The sequence below is a fragment of the Arctopsyche grandis genome, chromosome 11, assembly GCF_051622035.1.
Source record: "Arctopsyche grandis isolate Sample6627 chromosome 11, ASM5162203v2, whole genome shotgun sequence".
Classification (NCBI taxonomy): Eukaryota; Metazoa; Arthropoda; class Insecta; order Trichoptera; family Hydropsychidae; genus Arctopsyche; species Arctopsyche grandis.
In genome coordinates, this window is record NC_135365.1 from 18,648,377 (window position 1) to 18,669,635 (window position 21,259).

Genomic DNA, 21,259 nt, shown 5'->3' on the forward strand with positions numbered 1-21,259 from the left:
ATACATATGAATGTGTTTAATGTACATATATGTACATGTGGTGTGTATGACTTATTGTAAAATGGAGGAAATAAAACGAAAGATTCAATTGAAAAATGGAACATAGTTTTGAAATCTATATAATATTTCAATATATGGGGAGGTATGGAAATAATTTCACATAGCAGTGGATTTCGAAGGGCTTCAAATTATTTTTATTTACTTTAACAAAAAATATATACAATAAACTATGCTATAACATTTGACATATAACTTGAATAACAATTGGGAATCGGCGAGAGATGGAAATAAAACTAAATTTAGAACATAAAGGAATTATATATTATAAATAAAAAATGAAAATAAAAATAAAATAAGAATCGTATACGATCTATGAAGTCAATACTACATAAGTTAGCAATTACAAATACATATGACACGCGACTACATATATATGTATGTACATACCTACGTATTATTTTATTTTCTAATTTGAACATAATGCAAATAAAAAGTAAGATAAATAAAAGTTAATGATTGTGTTCATTCTTACACTTAACAATGATGTCATTCATGGTGTAAATGCAAGCTGTACAATTGTTGGTATTGCGGATTGAACATGCCCAACGCAATTTACCTTCTACATTTGTTATACTGGAATAAAATGCATATTTTCCAACTTTGAGAATTTTTCGACCTTTTCTTGAAATTGCATACTCGGCTGAAAATAAAAACACATTGTTTTTCAATTAATCTAAATTTAATAATAATCATACTCATAAACATAAATGGGTATTACCTATACAAAATTTTATAATTCATGTGTGGAGGATGTAACAAAAGTCCCTTTACTACCTAATGAAAAATGTATTATTTTTTATTTGTTTTCCTTTTTTGTTTTTGATTTTGCAGATATATACAATAAAACTTCTATCGTCAGTAGGCAAAAGGTATTCAAGAGATTAGGACCACCCCAACAGCGGAAAAAATTTATACACTGGTATACAAGTTTGAACAGTAAAGATCGGTTGGAGATAGGAATTGTTAGAAACTAAGAGAGGTGTTGGAAAAACAAACACTGATAAAAACATGTTCATACAAAATTTAAAAAATAAACTATAGTAAGACCTTCTATAGACAAAGCCTGCACTTCATTTATGACCATTTTTTCTATCCTTAGACAAATAAATAAATTAAATAACTGATTATTAATATGACCTGTACAAGGTATAAAGCTTCATCGAAAGAAAACATTCATACTTCAAACCGTTTATTTCATAAAAATACTTGTACTAACATTTAACATTATTATAAAATATTTAACATTATATAATATATAATAATTCGATAAATTATAAAAAAAATATTTATTCATTTTTTTTACGACATCCAGACAATTTTACAAATTCGCCGGAGGGTAAAATCTTGTACTGAGGTGGTAGATGGTCATGGTCTGTCATAACGCTAGTTACAAGATCATTTTTCGTATACACTACGGCTTTACAGCCTAAATTATGTCTATTGCATAACCATTTAACGGTTTTATTTTTGCTCGTGTACACTTTCGTGAAAGTGAAGTTTTCGTACATCAACATTGGTCGACCATATTGCGATTTGACGTAATAAGCTAAAATAATATGAGATATGTATTAATAATTAATAACAATCGCATGAATTTTTAAAAAATAATTTTGTGGGGTTCATTTAAGGAATAGAAACCACAGTTCGAAATGTAAATTTGATAATTATTTATTTGATGGCATTTTAAAAGTTCCTCTTTACATAATAGTTTAATCAAACGACGATGCCCTTAATATAATTACATATAACTCTTAATATATTTACATATGTATATAAAAATGCTTATTTTTTAAATAAGATTATAATATTTAAGGCCAAAACTACATTTCCATCCTATAACTTGATGTAGTTTCCATTTGCAGAAATATGATATGCGGGCGGATCGTGACTGTGTTCAAGTTTAAGTCGTTTATTCGATATCTGGTCATTTTCAGTAAATATGATTGCTTTGCAATGTTTTGAAAAGTGACTGGAACATCTCCAACGCAATCTTCCTTTCACGGTCGTTTCTTGTGAAGTATATGTGTACTGACGATACATGAGCGTTCTGTTACCATATCTCGACCTGAAATAAATAGCTGAAAAAATAACACCATTGGAACATTAAAATTAGCACAAACATCATTCTAAGAATGAAAACTGTTGAATAAAATCAAAAGCAAATATGTATATACAATGTACAATGTATGCACATATGTATGTGTATAGTAATATAAAGCAAAAGTGAATGGATTAGCTTACATTCACATTTAATTAACATTCACAATTTTTTTTTTAAATAATGATATTATTTATTTATTAAAATCATTTCTAGTACACAATAATATTACAAAGTATTGTATTTTACAATTAGTCTCTAATTTACACATAATTCACTTTAATTTGATGTATTTTCCAGAGGGTGTTATGAAAAATTTCGGTGTTTCGTGTTCGTGACGAACCATTTCCTTAATAATGTTATCATTGAACGTATATATAATTGAATTACAGTGTCCAAAGCTGCAAATCCATCTGCATTTTCCAGTCTTAGCTGTGAATTTTTTTGTATAGGTGAATCCTTTATATAATAATTGTGTATTGCCATATTTGGATGTGAAATATTGACCTACAAAAAGTAATGCATTTTAGCTCAATTTATTATAGTATCGCTATTCTGTGTGTGCATCTGTGTTTGTGTGTGTTGCTGTGTGTATCTGTGTAAGATAACGTTTGCCGTACTATAATAGTCGTTTTGATTCGACATACATATGTACGTCACAGTTAAACCACTGCGAACAAAACGTACAATATAATATCTAAAGAAAAAAAACAATATATATATATATATATATATATATATATATATATATATATATATATATATATATATATATATATATATATATTGTTTACTATCAATGTTTCCTCTAGGCTCTGAGGAAACTAATTAGGAATTAACTCTGAGGAAGCTAACTTGCGGAAAATTATTATTAAATTATTGCGGAAAAAAATTATTGTACAATACTAGTAAAGTGCCCGTTGAAATTTCAACGGGTGGTTTCGAAAACAAATTGATACATGGTGATTTAAAATAAAGTTACAATGCGTCTAGTAATAATTAATCGGAATCGGAACCGAAACAGAAATCTGGAATCGGGAATCGGAACTGAAACAGGAGTCCGGAACTGGAACTGAAAAAAGAATCCAGATCCGGAACTGACAAAAGAATCGGGATCCGGAACTGAAACAGGAATCCGGATCCTGAATTGAAGTAAAAATCGAGAACCGGAACTGAAACTGGAACTGAAAAAAGAATTCGGATCCGGAACTGACAAAAGAATCCGGAACTGGAATTGAAAAAGGAATTCGAAATCGATATATAATAATAATTAATAATACATCCTGGCATTCTCAAATTTATTTTTTTGAACTATACGTACTGGTCGACGTTCCGTCACAAACATTATATTTTTTAAAGTTCATATGAATGAACATGAATTTAGAAAATTTTAATCAAACACAACACCTGAAAGACATGGAGGGGAATGATTATGATTTAAATATTCTGGTGCAAAAATTATAATTCCATCATTTATGTAGATTTTTGATTTGCAATGTTTACGGAATTGGGAAGAACAGGCCCATCTAGAAACATTATTTGCAAGATGCGATCGTAACGAATACGAGTAATGATTATAAATCAGAATTCTTTTTCCGGATGTATTAGTTCCAAAAACTGCAACTGAAAACATTAGGTAAGTATCAGAGAAATTTTTAATTCTCATTAATTCAAATTTAATTTCAAAAGATATGAATGAGTATGTCATATTTTATTTTTCATACAATAAAACAAATGTTTTTATTTATTTAAAAATAATCATAATTTAAAAGTTTTATTCAATTATATACGTATAAATATAAATATTAAAATACATTCTATAATTTTATAAACTGTAAGTGTTACAGTTGAAGAGTATCTTCTAGTTGTAATATATTTTGACTAGTTGGAATATATTCATCTAACCTGGTACCGACTACCGTTATAGTTGAAGTGTATTTTCAGTTGTAATATATTCCGTCTAATCCATGTAAGTTGATTCATATGGCGAATTACATTTCAACTGATCAAAATATACAACTGAAAACACAGTTCAACTATAAGTAAGATGGAGATGTTAGGCTTTCGCGAAAACGTCATTCGACTAGTAAATTGAGTTGGAAAGTTTATCTTCTATATAAGTTTATTTTATATCTAAATTTACCTTCGGCTCGGGTTCACTCTTTCAAAAAGTCTTAAAGATGGTTTACGACTGTGGCAATTTTCAACGAAAATTTGTTTGTTTGTTTTTAAAATAGTTTTAGTTCCATAAATATAATACAACTATGAAGAATTTCTCAACGGCCAGTAATAAAAAGAATTAGTCATATTTGAAAGAATTTTCGTGGTTCGTGAGTGTGGACTCCTTTAATTAACTTTATTTCTTCATTCAGAACATGAGCCTCAGCTCTACAGCCTCTATGCCGATGTGAAGAACATCTCCAACTGAATCTACCATCAGCCTTTACAGCACCAACCCTAGTGTACGTATATCCATTGTACATAAGCATGACGGAACCTTGTCTATTATGCATGTAACAAGCTGAAAAAAATTATAAACTTACATATATGAGTATATAAGGTGTGGTGGAGCTTTAATTCAACAACAAAAAATATATAATATCCTTAATAAAGAATGGTGTTGTAAAATTCTTTATTTTTATAGTAAACATATATCGAATTTCAAAATATCCATAAAATCGTACATATAAAAAACTGTGTAATTTGAATAATACTGATAGTGTATGTAAGTATTGATATAAAATAATCTTTAATGCTTCTGGAAGACTTGGGTATTTGTGACTCCTATCGATTGTTTCCTATCAGAATTTGTCAATCAATCTGATTTCATTGTTGAAACGGTTCCTCCATCAAATTGACTAAAAACCATCCTACACTATGTCACCACTATTTGAATATTATTTATTTACAATAAAATGTATGCAATAATCCATAGATTTAAACTTGTACATAAATTTTATTACATTACATTTTTCAGTATCTCGAAATTCAGCGAGTTGTAATTGGCCAAGAAAGCGCTTTGGGGTTTACTTGTTACTTGTTAGGCCTTCCTGGTATATATGTGTGAGGGTTCAAGGATCATGTCAGGCGCATAACTACTATGCCGCATGGGCATGCGGTGCATGCGGGCCATTTAGATGTAAGGGCCCAAAAGGTTTTTAAATAAAAATACTAGACATTTAACAAATAAAATCTTGAAAGTCGTAAAAGTTTTCATAAAATTATTCTAATAAGAATTATATATATTCTCGAATAAAAATTTATTATCATTATTGTTTTGTGTACAATGTAAATATTTTATTTTATTTTATTAATTGAAAAATCAACAGACAGGATGTACATAGATATGTATAAAAAAACAAATAGTTAATAAATAATATATGTAACATCCGAGTCCAATAATAGATTTTTACAAAAATGAAAAAGATAAATATAAGGAAAACAAATTAAAAAGTAAAGAATAAAGGCATGACAAAATATGTAGAACATTGCATAATTAAACTATAGTATTCAAATATTTGGAAAAGGTTATAAAATAGAATATAAGAAGAAAGAAGAAATATGTACATACACGTATGTACATATGAACAATAACTGTATTTTTTTCAAATAACAATTATATGAAATAATGATTTTAAAAAGTGACACAGTTATGTCGTTTCGTTCGTTAAGATTTAATTATATGTACATTACACATTATATACTGTATTTTTAATACATATTTTCTTGAAAAGTCTCAAACGCTTCGTGATTATGGTTACCAATAACGTAACCAAGAACATTATCGATGATTTCAATAGTTGCAGGACATTTTGTCCAATCACTTGTGCTACACGATCCCCTTGATTCATAATTATCGTCTTGATTATACCGAAACCCTTTGTATACTATTTGAGTTCTTCCTATAGATGTTTGCGTATAAGAAACTAAAATATAGAATATATTCCAATTTGTGTACATGCGAATATTCTTAGGTCTTAATTATGGATAATTCAAATTTAAAAACGATACCTTTTTCCGTTATTTGATGATTTAGTGGTTTACGAGATGGAGCATCGTGGCTATGACTTCCAGCTAGATTTATTATCCGACCATTTCTAGTATATATGACAGCTTTGCAATTACGTGAATATCTACTTAAGCAATTCCATGAAATAAAATTGAATTTTCCAGAAGGATGACGTAAACTATAATAATAGTTATTGTGGAAAATTTGCGGTCTTCCACGACTTGATAAAATATACACGGCTGAAAAAAGAATGAAATAATTTATTTAGAAAATTTTTATTAAAAAAAAAAAAATCGAAAGGAAGCAAATTATGGTATGTAAAATGTATAAGAAACATAAATATTACACTAAGAAAAATAAAATATATAAATTTAGTTGTGTTATTTAACTTATTTGGATGATTTCGGAATATTATTTATAATTTTTTTTCTCTTTTCTAAATATGTATAATTGGATTGTACCAGATTAATTTTCTAGTAAACCATATATTAGTAAATCATGATTTTATTGTTTTTACAAATGTACATATGCATATATTTATATGTAGTTAAGAAAAAAGTAATAGAATAAATAGACTTGTTCATTTTAGCACGTTTTTATTGTAATTTAATAAAATCAAGACAAGCAATCGTTACACATAATCCTTATATTATCTATACATATTACAAATTATTAATAATATCTCATAATAACATATATGTATACTGTTAATTTATTTATCCATATATCGGTATATATTTATCGAGTAAATTTTTTCTCATATACATGTACATATGTATACGTAATTAAATGTAACAATACAAACTCAAATATATAGTCGTATAAATGAAACTTCATATAATAAGCACTACTACTTTTTATTTAAATAATACAGTAGATAGGAAGGATTAAATTTGTTACCATACTAAAAGCACTATATATGTACATACATATGTATGTATATGCAGTTATTTCATAGATTAATTTATTTCAATATGACAAAAAACTTAATTAAAGCACATATAATAAAATGTATATATGCAATATTTAAGGTACATACTTATATTCAATATGAGTAGCAAAATCCTAAATATATCATTATAAATCACATTGTGTGAAGTGTGTAAATCTAGTTTTGATCAAAAACAACATCTTTATCTTATCTTTCAAAATTATACAAACCAATTAAGAAATATGTAAAATTGTGAAATCATAACTCAAAAAATCGTGACAATAGTGAAAAAAATAAAAATTTATTCAACATAAAACAGTTTGCATTCTCTTTCGAATTTGTAATATTTTTTTATTGCTCACTATCAACAAAATATCAATATAACTAGTTAGTAGATTAATTCGAACATTCCTCTAGTTCAGTTACATATCTGAAATCATAAAATAAAATTATACAAGCAAGTCATGAATCGAAAAGTTTTTAAAAATTTAACTGTATAAAAATATTTATCAAATTTTATTGAAATATAAAATAATTTATATTTCATATTCAAATAAAATATTATATATATATTTATACATACGCAGATATTATGGGTACTTCTTTTTCATCTTTTTGTTGGAGTGCGTTTGCATTAGTACTCAAAACTGTATTTTCAGGTTGTACAATTTGTGTTTTATCATTATTACTGAATTCATTAGCACCCTGTACGTCTACTATTTTCAATCCACAAGAATTTTGATTATTTGTAATCTTTCTTTTACGTTGGTACACAAAATCTTTCGTATAATTACTTTCACGACGCATAATTTCTGGTAAGATTCGACGTCGAGCATTTATAAACCAGTTGCTTATCTAATATAAAACAAATGTATTTTAATAAAGTATAAAAAATGTATTTTAATCAAGAATAAAACAAATGTATTGAAATCAAGTTTTGATGAATAAAATCAAACCTGTTTTCTAGTGAGGCCGGATTCTTGAGACATAGTTTTTTTTTCACTAATAGAGGGATATGCTCGATACCGATTTTCAACTAACCAACGTTTGAGAACAACGATGGACTTTGTGGGCAAACGTCTTCCTCTTAGATCTTGGTAATTTGTAGCACTACCACACGGTTGTTCATCATCTATTTCTTCTTCGGCAATGTCTAAATACAACCAAGAATGATTGCTATCTGAAATATAAAAAAAATATTAGAAAATATATTTAAATAGTTGACTAGTTAAAATAGCATAAAATCCACAATGTTTTTAATCAATGACAAGTATCATGAATTATAAAAATTTCAAATTTTAACAAAATTTATTATTAACAAAATTTAAGTTACATGTATGTACATATATATATATATATATATATATATATATATATATATATATATATATATATATATATATATATATATATATATATATATGTGTACATATATATAATGATATATTAATATTTTGTAAATAAAATTTACACATTTATATACTTACACACAGTTAAATAAAGCCTATTTAATAAGATAATCTGCAACTTGGACGAGATTATATTTCGTGAAATACAGAGTATATGTATGTACTATTTTAAATTAATATCCTCTATCACGGAACTGGCGTGATAGATAACTAGATCATTTTAAAGTAGCGTCCATTGTAAAATCTATGATAAGGTGGGGGGTCGTGGCAGTGGTCATCTTTGACCCGAACTACAGTTTCATTAACAGTGAAGACAACAGCTTTGCATCCACTTCTCGGCCTGTTGGAGCATGACCATCTTTGACGACCATTTCTGGTGTAACTGCTTTTGGTGAAAGCGTAATTTTTATAAAGCAGGAGAATTGAGTCTGGACCCGATCTAACGAAAGAAGCTGAAAAATTGTACTAAAATTAGAAAAATAAATCCATTAAAAGAAAGTCTCGATGGACCGTGTGACGGTGATAACATCAATAAATACTATGTTAAATATTTATGTATGTACATACTATGATTTATAGTTGAATTTAATATTGTTATACAGAAAAATATAGGTGCAAGAAAAATTATATACAATTATAACTCTGAAAAAGAGACTGAAGTAAATGAACATAATTGGCATCGTTAGTCAACTTTGTTAAACGAATACAATCCAAATTTTATAAGTGATCGTATGTTTTCGGTTGCAAATAACATTTACACAAAAACAGCATATTGAAAATATTGAGTTTATCCTGTGTTTGTTTGTGTTTGTGTGTACATTATATGTATGTGTTCGAAAATATTACTAATAATAAAAATTTTAATTAAATTTTTTGTGTGATTTAATTCTTTATTCAGCCCTATTTCGGTTTTAGTAATAATAAGTGAACTGTAAAGGAGGTTTGTAAAAAGCCTCGTTACTTTGAGTCTGTGCGTGCCTATAACTGATAACTATAATAATCTGCATCAATATTCCTTCTGAACTTATTTACCCGGTTAAAGTATTGTTTGATATAATAAAATAATAGAAATATTACCACCATTTCAGTATATTTTTAACGATTTCACACATAAAATACATCAAAGATGATCATATTAACATTAAATATAAAACAATTGTATGTATAATTCAAATATTTAAAGTATTTCTTATATATTTTTAATCAGGTAAATTAATTTAAAATTTATAATATTTTATTTAAAAATTAACAATCAAACAAGAGAAAATGAAAATTATTATTCAAATACATACGTACATATGTATGTATATGAACATATGTATGTCAAACATAAATATGTAAGGTACAACGTTCAGTCTAAATAGATATACACATTTCACACATAAAATTAAAAATATTATATATGGCACCAACTTAACTATTAATAATAGGAGATCGAACTATCACAAAAAAATGTAATCATAAACAATATCAGATATGTTAATTTAATACTAACAAACATTAATTATTATATTTTACTTACATCACATATAAACAATATTATTTTAATATTACAGTTAAAATTGGCATCAATTGAGCATTACTTTATTGAAAACTCAAAAGGAAAATGACATTATCAACGACATATAGTATAATATTATAAATAATATTTGTATTTTCACTACAGTAATATAAATGTAGTGTAGTTTACTTATAGTATTGGTATTGTGTACCTGTGGAATTTGAACATGTGTACAGGCACATATCGACCATCATCGAGACGATGATACTGAGGGGGACGGTGAATGTGGTGATTTCTAGCGAACAAGACATTGTCGTTTTCAGTAAAAACAACTGCTCTACACTTCGTTTGGGGACGGCTGCTGCAGGCCCATCTCTTACAGTGCCCCTTTTTCGATACGGTAGATAGTGTGAATGAATAATTGCGGTACATCAGCATTGTTTTTCCGAGTTTTGAAGTGATGTAAACAGCTAAATATATAGAAAACAACATATATTAGTATAAAGAACTAAAGATGATTATAAAAATCTGTCTTATTGATATTTTTAAGCTAATTCTTCTTCAAATTACCTATATCCTTATGTTTTATAGTATACATATACACACATAGGTTATGCATGTTTAACATGAAAAAAAAACTATAATTAAACAATTACATCATTTATTTACATTCAAAAAACTCTTAATCACATAGTAATACTCATTTATAATAATAATAGCATATATGAAATTATTTATTATATTACATAATACATAAAAAAAATAATAAGATGGTTTTATACACGACATTATTATTTTTAAATAATATCAACAATAATACAATCGAAATTATCAATCACAAATCACATTCTAGAGAAATAATGAAATTTTAGGAAAAAAATCAAGATTCAAAAAGTTTAGTTTAATTTACATTTTTAATTTAAGTAGTATAGATGTATATATGTATGTATAATACAAATATCACTATTCAAAAATTACATAAAATTGTTATTCAACAGCGTTAAAATCAAATCAACATTAAAACTTCTAAATTTGCCGACGTTCTGAAACGTATTCTGTTCTGTTGAGTAAAGCCAATGTATTGGTGTCGATAATAGGTTTGTGATTATGAGAGCCTATGAAATAGGACTCCTTGCCATTGAAAATATGCACTTTTGCTGAACACCTGTTGCGTTTATAGGTATAACAAACACATCTCCAGCTAACTTTATTTTTATGTGAGTAGTACTCGCTAAAAATATGACAGTCGAAAACCAATTGAATAGAACCTAGAGAGTTTTTTATATAAAAATAGCCTGGAAAATAAAACAAAACAAAAAGTTAGATTAGCAGTTATTTTTTTTTTAATTTTAAATCATCATTCTAATGAAAATATAAATTAAATGTAGTAAGTGAACATAATTAATACATATGTATTATGAAAGAATATTATTTTAATCAAATATTTATTTCACAACAAAAATATACATTGAATGTACATATAACATAATAAAAATTGGTCACACAACATTAAAATTATAAAATAAATTATAATATATGAAGATACTAAGTAGGTAGATAAACAACGATTTTAAAATAAAAAATATTTGAAATTTGTTTTCCAACAAAAATATAATTTTATACTCAAATAATTAACATTAAAATTTAAAATGAATAAAATATAATCTTTCCAAATAAATATTTCAATTATTATATATTTAATAGAGCATCAAAAGTCAAAAATAAAAAAATATTTGCGTAATAAAATATTTAAACTCAATTATATTTAATAACTAACATTTTCAAAATAAGTACTTTTTTAATATCCAATAAACATGAACATCTACCAACGACTGTAAGTAGTGTAGATAAAGTATGATTTTTAAAACAAATAAAAACAGGAATTTTTCAACAAAAATATGATTTTTCCGAATCATACTTTCACAGCCAATAAAATAGCACTTTATCGAATATGGCATGTCATCACATACCATTGGCACATTTCAGGAACAAAACTTCACAAATATAATACTATTATATATAATAACATAAAATTATACTGAATCGTTTTGGCAAATTCGTATCCACACCAAAAACAGTGGATTTCAAAAATCAAAGTTTTTTAGCCTTGAAACATTTTATAACCACAGCCTTATAAAAGACTTATTATATAAGAATATCGTTACAAGAAAATAAATACATAAAAATATATATGTATATATAATATATAGTTTAATTATATATGTTACAGTTAAAGTTTAAAATCTCGTTAATGTATACAATGACTCGTTATTGTGTACACTCACTACAAGTTTTCATCAAAGTATACTCTGTCTTATAACATGTGTACTTAAACGTGATAATGTGTGTATTGACACGTCAGTGTACGATCTAGCGGAGGTGCATTTTTTAAAATCAACGAACAAATTTCACAGACGAGGGTTGTTTGACAACTAACCTAATCATGAGCAAGTTTCTCAGTTACCCTCTAAACATCAATGCATTTTATTCCAATGATCGAAGCGAGCGCACGTTGTTTGTTTTAAAAATTACGAAAAAAATTAGATTAATTATTATTACTTTTAAACCAATTTCATAAAATAACCAATAAGCGATTTCTCGAAAACGTCAATTATTTTATGAAATACCATATTTCCTCGATTATAAAATGCATATTTCTTTCTATTTTGGTGTCTCTGAATTTGAAGTGTGTTTTATAATTGATTTACATGTTAGACTTTTTTACTTGATACCAACAGAAGATTCAAAGTTTAAACGAAAAGTGGAATTTATTATGGACACCTGCAAAAATATCGAAAAAGTTTTTAAATCTATTTCATCATAGCCCGGCTAATTTGTAAAGAATACGTTTTGAGACGACGGATCAAACGAGACTTAATATTTAACTCTATTATTTTTGGCCATCATTTATCATTTTCATTTAAAAAAAAACTGACTAAAAAAACATAAAAATTATCAAATTATTATGATATAATTACATTAAAAATTGCATAGCTATCAATTATGTTAAGTTTCTATTTTTTTTTTAAAAATCAAAATTTTCTTGTTAGTTAATTCAAATATACACATGTATGTACATATTTATCTATATAAAATTAATTATTTATTTTAATTTAATTTAAAAAATAATTAATAATAAGATTTCCATGGCTTATTTAAGTTTTTGGATGTTTGTAATATGGCAAGTCTTGCTAAGTGTGTACGCACTATGTAAACGATTGTGGATACTTTGACAAAAGCCGAATAGTGAATCTCTATATTAACTAAGTAGTAAATATTTCCATAGTCTCTTGAATACGGTATCTGACAGATTTGACAGTGTATACACTGACTAATTAATGTATGCACTATCATACATACGTACACTTTTTCTGTAACATGTATAAATTTATGTATGTATGTACATACATACACACTATTAGGCTGGAGAGAAAAATGTAACAATTTTGGATTTTCCATGATAAACCTAGTGGAAAACTTGTGTCGTAGCAAAAGAACGTTTAATAAATAAAATCATAGATCTTCAACAATGTCTTCAACCATTCGATTTACAATTTCGATAAAAATCACGAAATAGTCCATCCGAGGGAAATCCAAAATTTGCATTTTAGCTTTAGCCTAATATACATATGAACATATGTGTATAAAACATAATGCTAACGGTTAAATCAAGAACTTTTGTTTTAATGTTTCAAACAAACAATACAAGTATAAATAATTATTTCATTTGATTTCTAATAAAATATTGTCACATAAACATTAGTTCATATCAAATAATCATAAATTTGTGAATTGCTTAAACCGTTTTTTGTACATTTGAAAAGTCAAGAATATTCACAATTTTGAATTTCAGTCTTATACATTATTATTATATATTGCTATTACCTTTACAACCAAAACAAAAATAAATTAAGAAATCAAATATAAAAAATATGCAATAATTTTGGTCATTTTGACTAAGAAAATTGAGGGCAATGATTATGAATCACCATGGAACGAGTGATGTTATCTTGATCCGTGTAAATCATTGCCCTGCATTTGGTTTGATATCTTTTGACACATCTCCAAAGTACATGACCTTTTGGAGTTATTCTTTCTTTTTGAAATCTATATCCGTTCATCAGAATTATCCTGTTGCCATGACGCGATAAACCAAAAGACCAAACTAAAAAATAACAAAAGCGTAAGAAAATCAAATAAAAATAAAATAAAAACCGATATTAAAATTTAAATATACAACCGAAACAATTTTTTCACAAAAACTTCAACTAAAGTACAAAATAATCACGTTTTTTATAGTAGTTATATATGGAATAAATAACCTTCACTTTTTTAAAAAGTAGTTATTAAATGAAATAACCTTTGAACCTTTTTTAATAACCCTTAACCTTTTTTACGACTTTTATTGAAAAATAAAATACAACAAAAATAGTCGTAATTTGTAAATAAATATAAAGTTTTTTTTGCACTCGATTTATTTTGAATAATAAATATAAATATAAATATTATATGTATAGTGTATATAAAAATATGTTACAATCTATATATTTTTATTTAATTATCACACAAGAAGAATTTAGGCCATTAATATAATTCATTCATTTATAAATTAAAAATATTACATTCAAAATGTAATAAACTGTATGCGTACACAATATGTATGTATTTATAATGCTTTTAGACAATTTCTATATCATATACATACATGTTAATAATTTATTTGTACTGTTACTATTATTTTAATCAAAATCATAACACCCATCTAAAATGTTATAGTTATGCTTGTTTTTTCTTGTGAGTTATCTTGGTTCTCAGTGTCCATCCGTTCGCCTTACATCCATTGATGTGACCTCCAGGACATCGACGCTTAATAAACGAGTAGTACCATTACCTACAGTTAAAAATTTTACTGAAATTCAAAAAATATTATTACTCCTTTTTACAAAAATAAATAATAAAAAAAACATGAAAAAGGGTCCATCCCACTTTAAAATACGTACATATGTATATCTAGTCCTCTTCCTGAAAATTTTGGATACCCCTATTCTATGCATATAAATTGAATTTTTATTTATATGTACATATGTATGTATGTTCACTATACAAATCTAGATTTTAAATTTGTAATCTAACTTAGACCCAAACAGGTGTTAGAAGGGCTCAGAACCTTAAACTCGGAACCAAGTCTATATAGTTTGTCTGCTTAAGTCCATCCACTGTAGGAAGACACTTAGGTAAAACGCATGTGCCGTCCCTTTCACCCCATTTCGACCAATAGCATTTCGTACGTACAATGTTTTATTGTCTATACAAAATTCTATTGGTCAGGAGGCGGTGAAAGAGACAGTATGTACGTTTTTAATAAGTGTCTTTCTACAGCAGACCAACTAACTACATATATGTTTGCCAATTTCATAGTTTTCAATGTGGGACTGTCGAATTTGGGTCAAAGAGCCTCCAAATGCCTAACTATGCTATGTAACGATGGCTAATAATATACAGACATAGTATATATAGAAAAATAAATATATTTATGTATATTTTTGTCCATTATATTTTAATATATAATCCACATTTTGCAATTTTATATAGTACATACATACATACCATTTCGTGGAACCCTAATTCACGTATAGCACATGTATTTTATAAGGGTGTTTGTATACTATACTTGCATATGTTGATAGTTAAAACATGAATTAATAAAAAAAAATAAAAAAAATTTATTTGGTCACATAAATTTACAAAATTTGTACGTTTTTTTCACCTATGTATATCAAAAATGTATACTCTCATATAAAAATAGTTTATGTAATACTTAAGTATATAATATATAATAATATTTATGTGTATCAGAAGATACAATAAAAATAAGAATACATACATATACATAATTGACATAATTAAAGCGATGACTTTTACAAAATTTTTGGTATTTTTTTCATATTTTATTTTCACAGCAAAATTCACTTAGTTTAATATTTTAAATAAAACATCACTCTTTATAATAATTGACACACACACAAACACAAGTTATCTAATAATAGAAAATAAATTAGCGCGTCTGGACAAGAGACTAATTGCAGGTAACTCAAAAGCAAAAATAATTGGAATACATAAAATAATCGATATTAAAAGCTAGTTCACACTACACATTCAGATTCAGACTTAATAAATATCTTTTTGGTACGTTTACGTCTTTGTTTGTTAGGTGGGTCATGATTGTGGATGTTCTTCCGGAACAATATTGAATTTTTAAATGTATGAATGAGAGCATTGCACTTGTTTCCATGATGTGAAGAACATTTCCAAGACACTTTGCCATTTTGATGGGCTCTTTTAAGGCCGAAGGTGAATCCGTCGACCCACAATAGATTTCGGCCAGTCCTCGAAGGCACGAACTTAACTGCAACAATGAAAATAATGTTAGTAAAATTGAAAATACATGAAAGTACGGGCTGTGAGTTTCTTCAAATAAAACATCATTTTAAAACATTTTTTTTTTATTTGAACACGTTATTATTTCTAGTACTCCTGTATATCTACACAAATTATATACACATATATATATATTGCTTATAATTAATGTTATAGTTATATGCGGCACAATGTCCCATCAGACATTTTCATCAAGGAAGGAGGTTCATGTGTATGTTCAGTATCAGCAAAAATTACTCGAAAATCACTTTCAGTATAAACACTGGCTTTACAACCTTTATATTGACTAGAGCATCGCCATCTTTCTCTGCCATTTGTCATATGGTAACCAAATGCAAAAGTATATTTTTTGTAATATAATAGAGTTTTTCCATTATTCAATTTAATATATTGAGCTAGAAAATAAAAATGCAACTTAGAATTTAATAAACACATAAGAATGCTACTCAATACATAACAAGTATCTGAAATGATTAATAGTTTTGAGATTTAGTATGGGTTGATTCTGATGAACTCGTGGATTGAATTGTTGTTCGAAGAGTTCCATTTAGTTCAAAAGTTAGATCTGAAATCGCTTTTTTCGCGTGTGGATTGTTTATACGCGAAGTTCCTTCTACCTCATTTAAAATGCAAGCTTATTTAATAAATATGTAGTAATTAATGACCAATATAACCAGTCAGATCACACTGGTCATTAATTCATTATTATTATTTATTATTTTTACTTTATCTATGTACGTAGTAACAATAGATGAAGTTTTGTGATCATGCGAAAATTCGAACTCGAGATTTTGACTAATTCGAACTCAGAATCGATCACTGATCACGTTTTCATGATCTAGAAAAAAATGTGTGTGTGTGTGTGTGTGTGTGTGTGTGTGTGTGTGTGTGTGTGTGTGTGTGTGTGTGTGTGTGTGTGTGTGTATGTGTGTGTCTGTGTGTGTGTATTTTGGGGATATTTTTAATACCGTTAGTCCTATCGAACCGAAACTTAGTATCGGTTAATGAAATTCTTATCGACATGTCGTAATTTTCTTTCAAATTTTTAAGTTGACCGGAAATGGTACCTCCCCTTATAGGTGTCCTCTTTTTTTTTTAAGTTTTTGAATTCAATTATCTCCCAAACCGCTAACTGAATCAGACTGAATTTTTTTTAAATATGACAGAAATAATTATTATTATAACATTATATTTTTTAAATATTTCTATCTGAACCGGAAGTAGTACTTTTACTCTAGAGAATCGAGGCTTTTTATGTTTTTCTCAAAAACTTTTTGGTTTATTGAACTGAAATTTCATATCTAGAAGTTTAAGCTTAATACCAAGTTATAAATAAAATTTAGTAAGTATCTGTCAACCGGAAGTGGCAGTTTACTCTTGTTCGATTTTTCTTCCACTATTTTTTTCGACCCCTTAAACATGTGTGTTCGTCACAAAAAAATTCAAGTATAATTTTTGTAGCAATGTGATGAAAATAAAAAAAAATTATTAAATTTTATAAACCAGAAGTGGGATTTTTTTCACTTAAAAAGGTTGAAATTGTTGTGCCCACTACTCTGTCCACACCCCTGAACGTATTAAGCTGAAAATTTACATTTCTATCCTTTATGTACTAACTTAGAGCTGGTAGGGTTTTGGTCAGAATTTGTAAACCCGAAGTAGTATTTTTTTTTAAAACAATATTTCATTATTTTATTTTGACCATTAAAATTATTTTTATTTTCTTGATATTTAATGAGTATAATACTGATAGTGATTTTTAGTAATAAAAAAAATTTTAACAAAATCTGACAACCGGAAATAGAACTTTTGTTTTGTGCAAATTTCCATACATTTGCGCTCAATTTGTATCGCAATAGTCATCAGTTCAATATCGAATTTTTTAAGTATTTATTATAATAATAAAATATAAAATAAAATAAAATATTCATGAGATTCAACACGAGTCTATTTGAATCATATTGAATGATTGGTAATTTCTTACTGTTCTTGTTTTATTGTAAGGCTGGTGTGACGCATTGGGCAAATCTTTATTTATTTTTTGTGTATTAATTATAATAATAAAAAAAAATTTAACGAAAAAATTTATTTCAACATATGTATTGTATATGTATGTACATAATTTAGATTTTTTTTTAATTTTTGGTAACTTAAATCAAAAATATTTTAAATCTCCAGATAAAACATAAAATAAAGTGATCCTGAGTTTTATTTATGACTTTAAAACATCATAAATATAACTATGTAAAACCTAATTTTGAACAATTATAAATACATTTTATTTCTAGACAGCTCAAGTCTAAAACAAAAACTAAGCAATGTTGCTTTTTTTCAATGGTTTTGTCTACATCAATTAAAATATAGCAGTATTAAGATCAGAAAGTATTGTAATTTTCAATAAGTGCAAATGACTCATAAATTTCTTCTGTTGGAGGATGATTATGAGTATTTATAGCATGAACTATATTATTATCGACAGTGTGAAGTAAAGCTTTACACCCTTTTTTCTGTCTCACGCATCTCCATCTGAGTTGACATAGATACTCTCTTATGCCATATGAAAGTGAAATTTTGGTACAAAAGTTTTTTGGTGCCTTTTTGATTAATAAAAATAATAGGTGCTAAAATAATAAAATCACAATTTAATTAATGCCAAATTTTATACTATCAATTTCATAAGTATATAGAAAGTGAAGTTACCATGGGTAGTTTCATTCAATAGAGGAGGATCGTGATTATGTACACCACGAGCTAATGTGACAACATTTTCCTTTGTATCTATACCGGCATTACAGTTGCTCAAGCTCTGACTGGAGCATTCCCATTTGGACGGAAGTGTTTCAAGATTAGCACCGCATTTAGCAGTAAATGTATAATATTTGACATTTACCCCGTTTTGATCCCCAACAAATAGCTGAAAAATAAAAATGTATTTCACTCAATCAAATATCACTATTACATAGCATTAGAGATTCATAGGCATACATATTGTCTTTTCTTCATGCTGTCATGCTTCAAAACACACTTCAGGTTAAATATGACGTCCAGGACAAATTTTTCTAATATCTTCAATTTTTGATATTTACAATATGTTCCGAGTGTTGACTTTTTGGTAAAAAAAATATCAATACATCGTTATCAGCTGACTAGAACTAAATTTGACTTTCGTCATATACATATGTATGTTATTTAAAATTAGATTAAGTTAGGTTAGTTTTTTCACTAGCATCGCATGAAATTCAATTTTTGTATTTATCACCCAACCTAATGTATATGAGTATGTACATATATGTCTAAAGCATTTACTTTAGTTTATTTATTTACTAGTTGTTTTACCCGGCTTCGCTCAGTATTTGTAATATAAACCGCTTAAACTTGGCGAATCTAATAGTAAATATTCATTTGTTTTTTTATTAAATTTATTTGAATCGAAAAAATATATATTGAATTGTCCTCATAGAAACTTTGTTTTCTTTTCGAAGTTCTCAACCTAAAATACTTACAAACATACAAAGTCTCTTTCGAAATTATATATTAGATTTAATAAAAAAGCAAACCAACATAAAAATTACAGAAAGACTGATCTGGGTGTTGACTTAGCGTTCAATACAAAGAGATTGTATGAAAAATAAACGAATGATAATTGTACTTGTATTTTAGGAACACACACGGTTTATGTCATATTTCGCTCGAAATTTTCCTTGTATCGTTTAATAGAAGCAATAAAATAAGATGTTGAAACGTGTATCAAAATAGTTTTAATTCCATAAATACAATACAACTATGAAGAATTTCTCAACGGCCAGTAATAAAAAGAATTAGTCATATTTGAAAGAATTTTCGTGGTTCGTGAGTGTGGACTCCTTTAATAAACTTTATTTCTTCATTCATAACATAAGCCCAAGCTCTACAGCCTCTATGTCGATGTGAGGAACATCTCCAACCGAATCTACCATCAGCCTTTGCAGCACCAACCTTAGTGTACGTATATCCATTGTACATAAGCATGACGGAACCTTGTCTATTATGCATGTAACAAGCTGAAAAACATTAAAAACTTACATATTATGATGTATATAAGGTTTGGTGGAGCTTTAATTCAACAACAAAAAATAAATTATAGCCAAGATTATAGCAATATGTCTGTAATTTTCAATCTCATTTTTAGAGCCATTTTTATGAATAGGAATGACTCTCGATAATTTCCATTTTTCAGGATAATTACCAGAACCAAGAATAAGGTTAAAAATAAACTGAATAAATAATTTCCTTAATAAAGAATGTTGTTGTAAAATTCTTTATTTTTATAGTAAACATATATCGAATTTCAAAATATCCATAATAGCGTACATATAAAAAATTGTGTAATTTGAATAATACTGATAATGTACATACATATATAAGTATCGATATAAAATAATTAAAAAAAATGATATCACAATATGTATGTACATATTTACACAATTGTGAAAATATGTACTTATGTATGGATATTATTGTATCCATACAATTTAATTTCTTTAACAATTATTAAGTAGCTGTAGCTCCATATTTAAATTTTATTTTCCACATTAATATGTAAATCTTCTTTTTGAAATAAATGGGGTGCTTCGTGATTATGAATACTTTTCACAAATTTGATTTCGTCCTTCAAAACATGAATCCAAGTCCTGCACCCTCTTGACCAATGTGAAGAACAACGCCATCTAACTCTACCGTCACTCAAGCAGAAGTCCTTACAGTATGTATAATTCTTATACAATATTAACGGATGACCAAGACGCGACTGTATGTATTCGGCTGAAATTAAATT

The 21,259-nt window shown here is 27.0% G+C and overlaps 1 protein-coding gene across 7 annotated transcripts in view; it reads right to left on the reverse strand.

The window, feature by feature from the left end:
* Positions 1-21,259, reverse strand: part of LOC143919269 (uncharacterized) — a 494,191-nt gene that overhangs the window by 273,562 nt on the left and 199,370 nt on the right. Inside the window, exons 5-7 of one of the 7 annotated variants that reach the window (XM_077441489.1) lie at positions 8,055-8,278; positions 7,682-7,953; positions 6,755-7,528 (exon numbers count right to left, since the gene is read on the reverse strand). The exons of 4 other annotated variants lie outside the window; for them this stretch is intronic. In XM_077441489.1, coding sequence (XP_077297615.1) covers positions 7,495-7,528; positions 7,682-7,953; positions 8,055-8,278 — 530 coding nt within the window. In that variant the 3' untranslated portion in view covers positions 6,755-7,494. Of the gene's footprint in view, positions 1-5,405; positions 6,085-6,169; positions 6,407-6,754; positions 7,529-7,681; positions 7,954-8,054; positions 8,279-15,963; positions 16,415-21,259 lie in introns of those variants that run through there. 2 more of the 7 variants (XM_077441493.1, XM_077441500.1) reach the window with 2 other exon arrangements.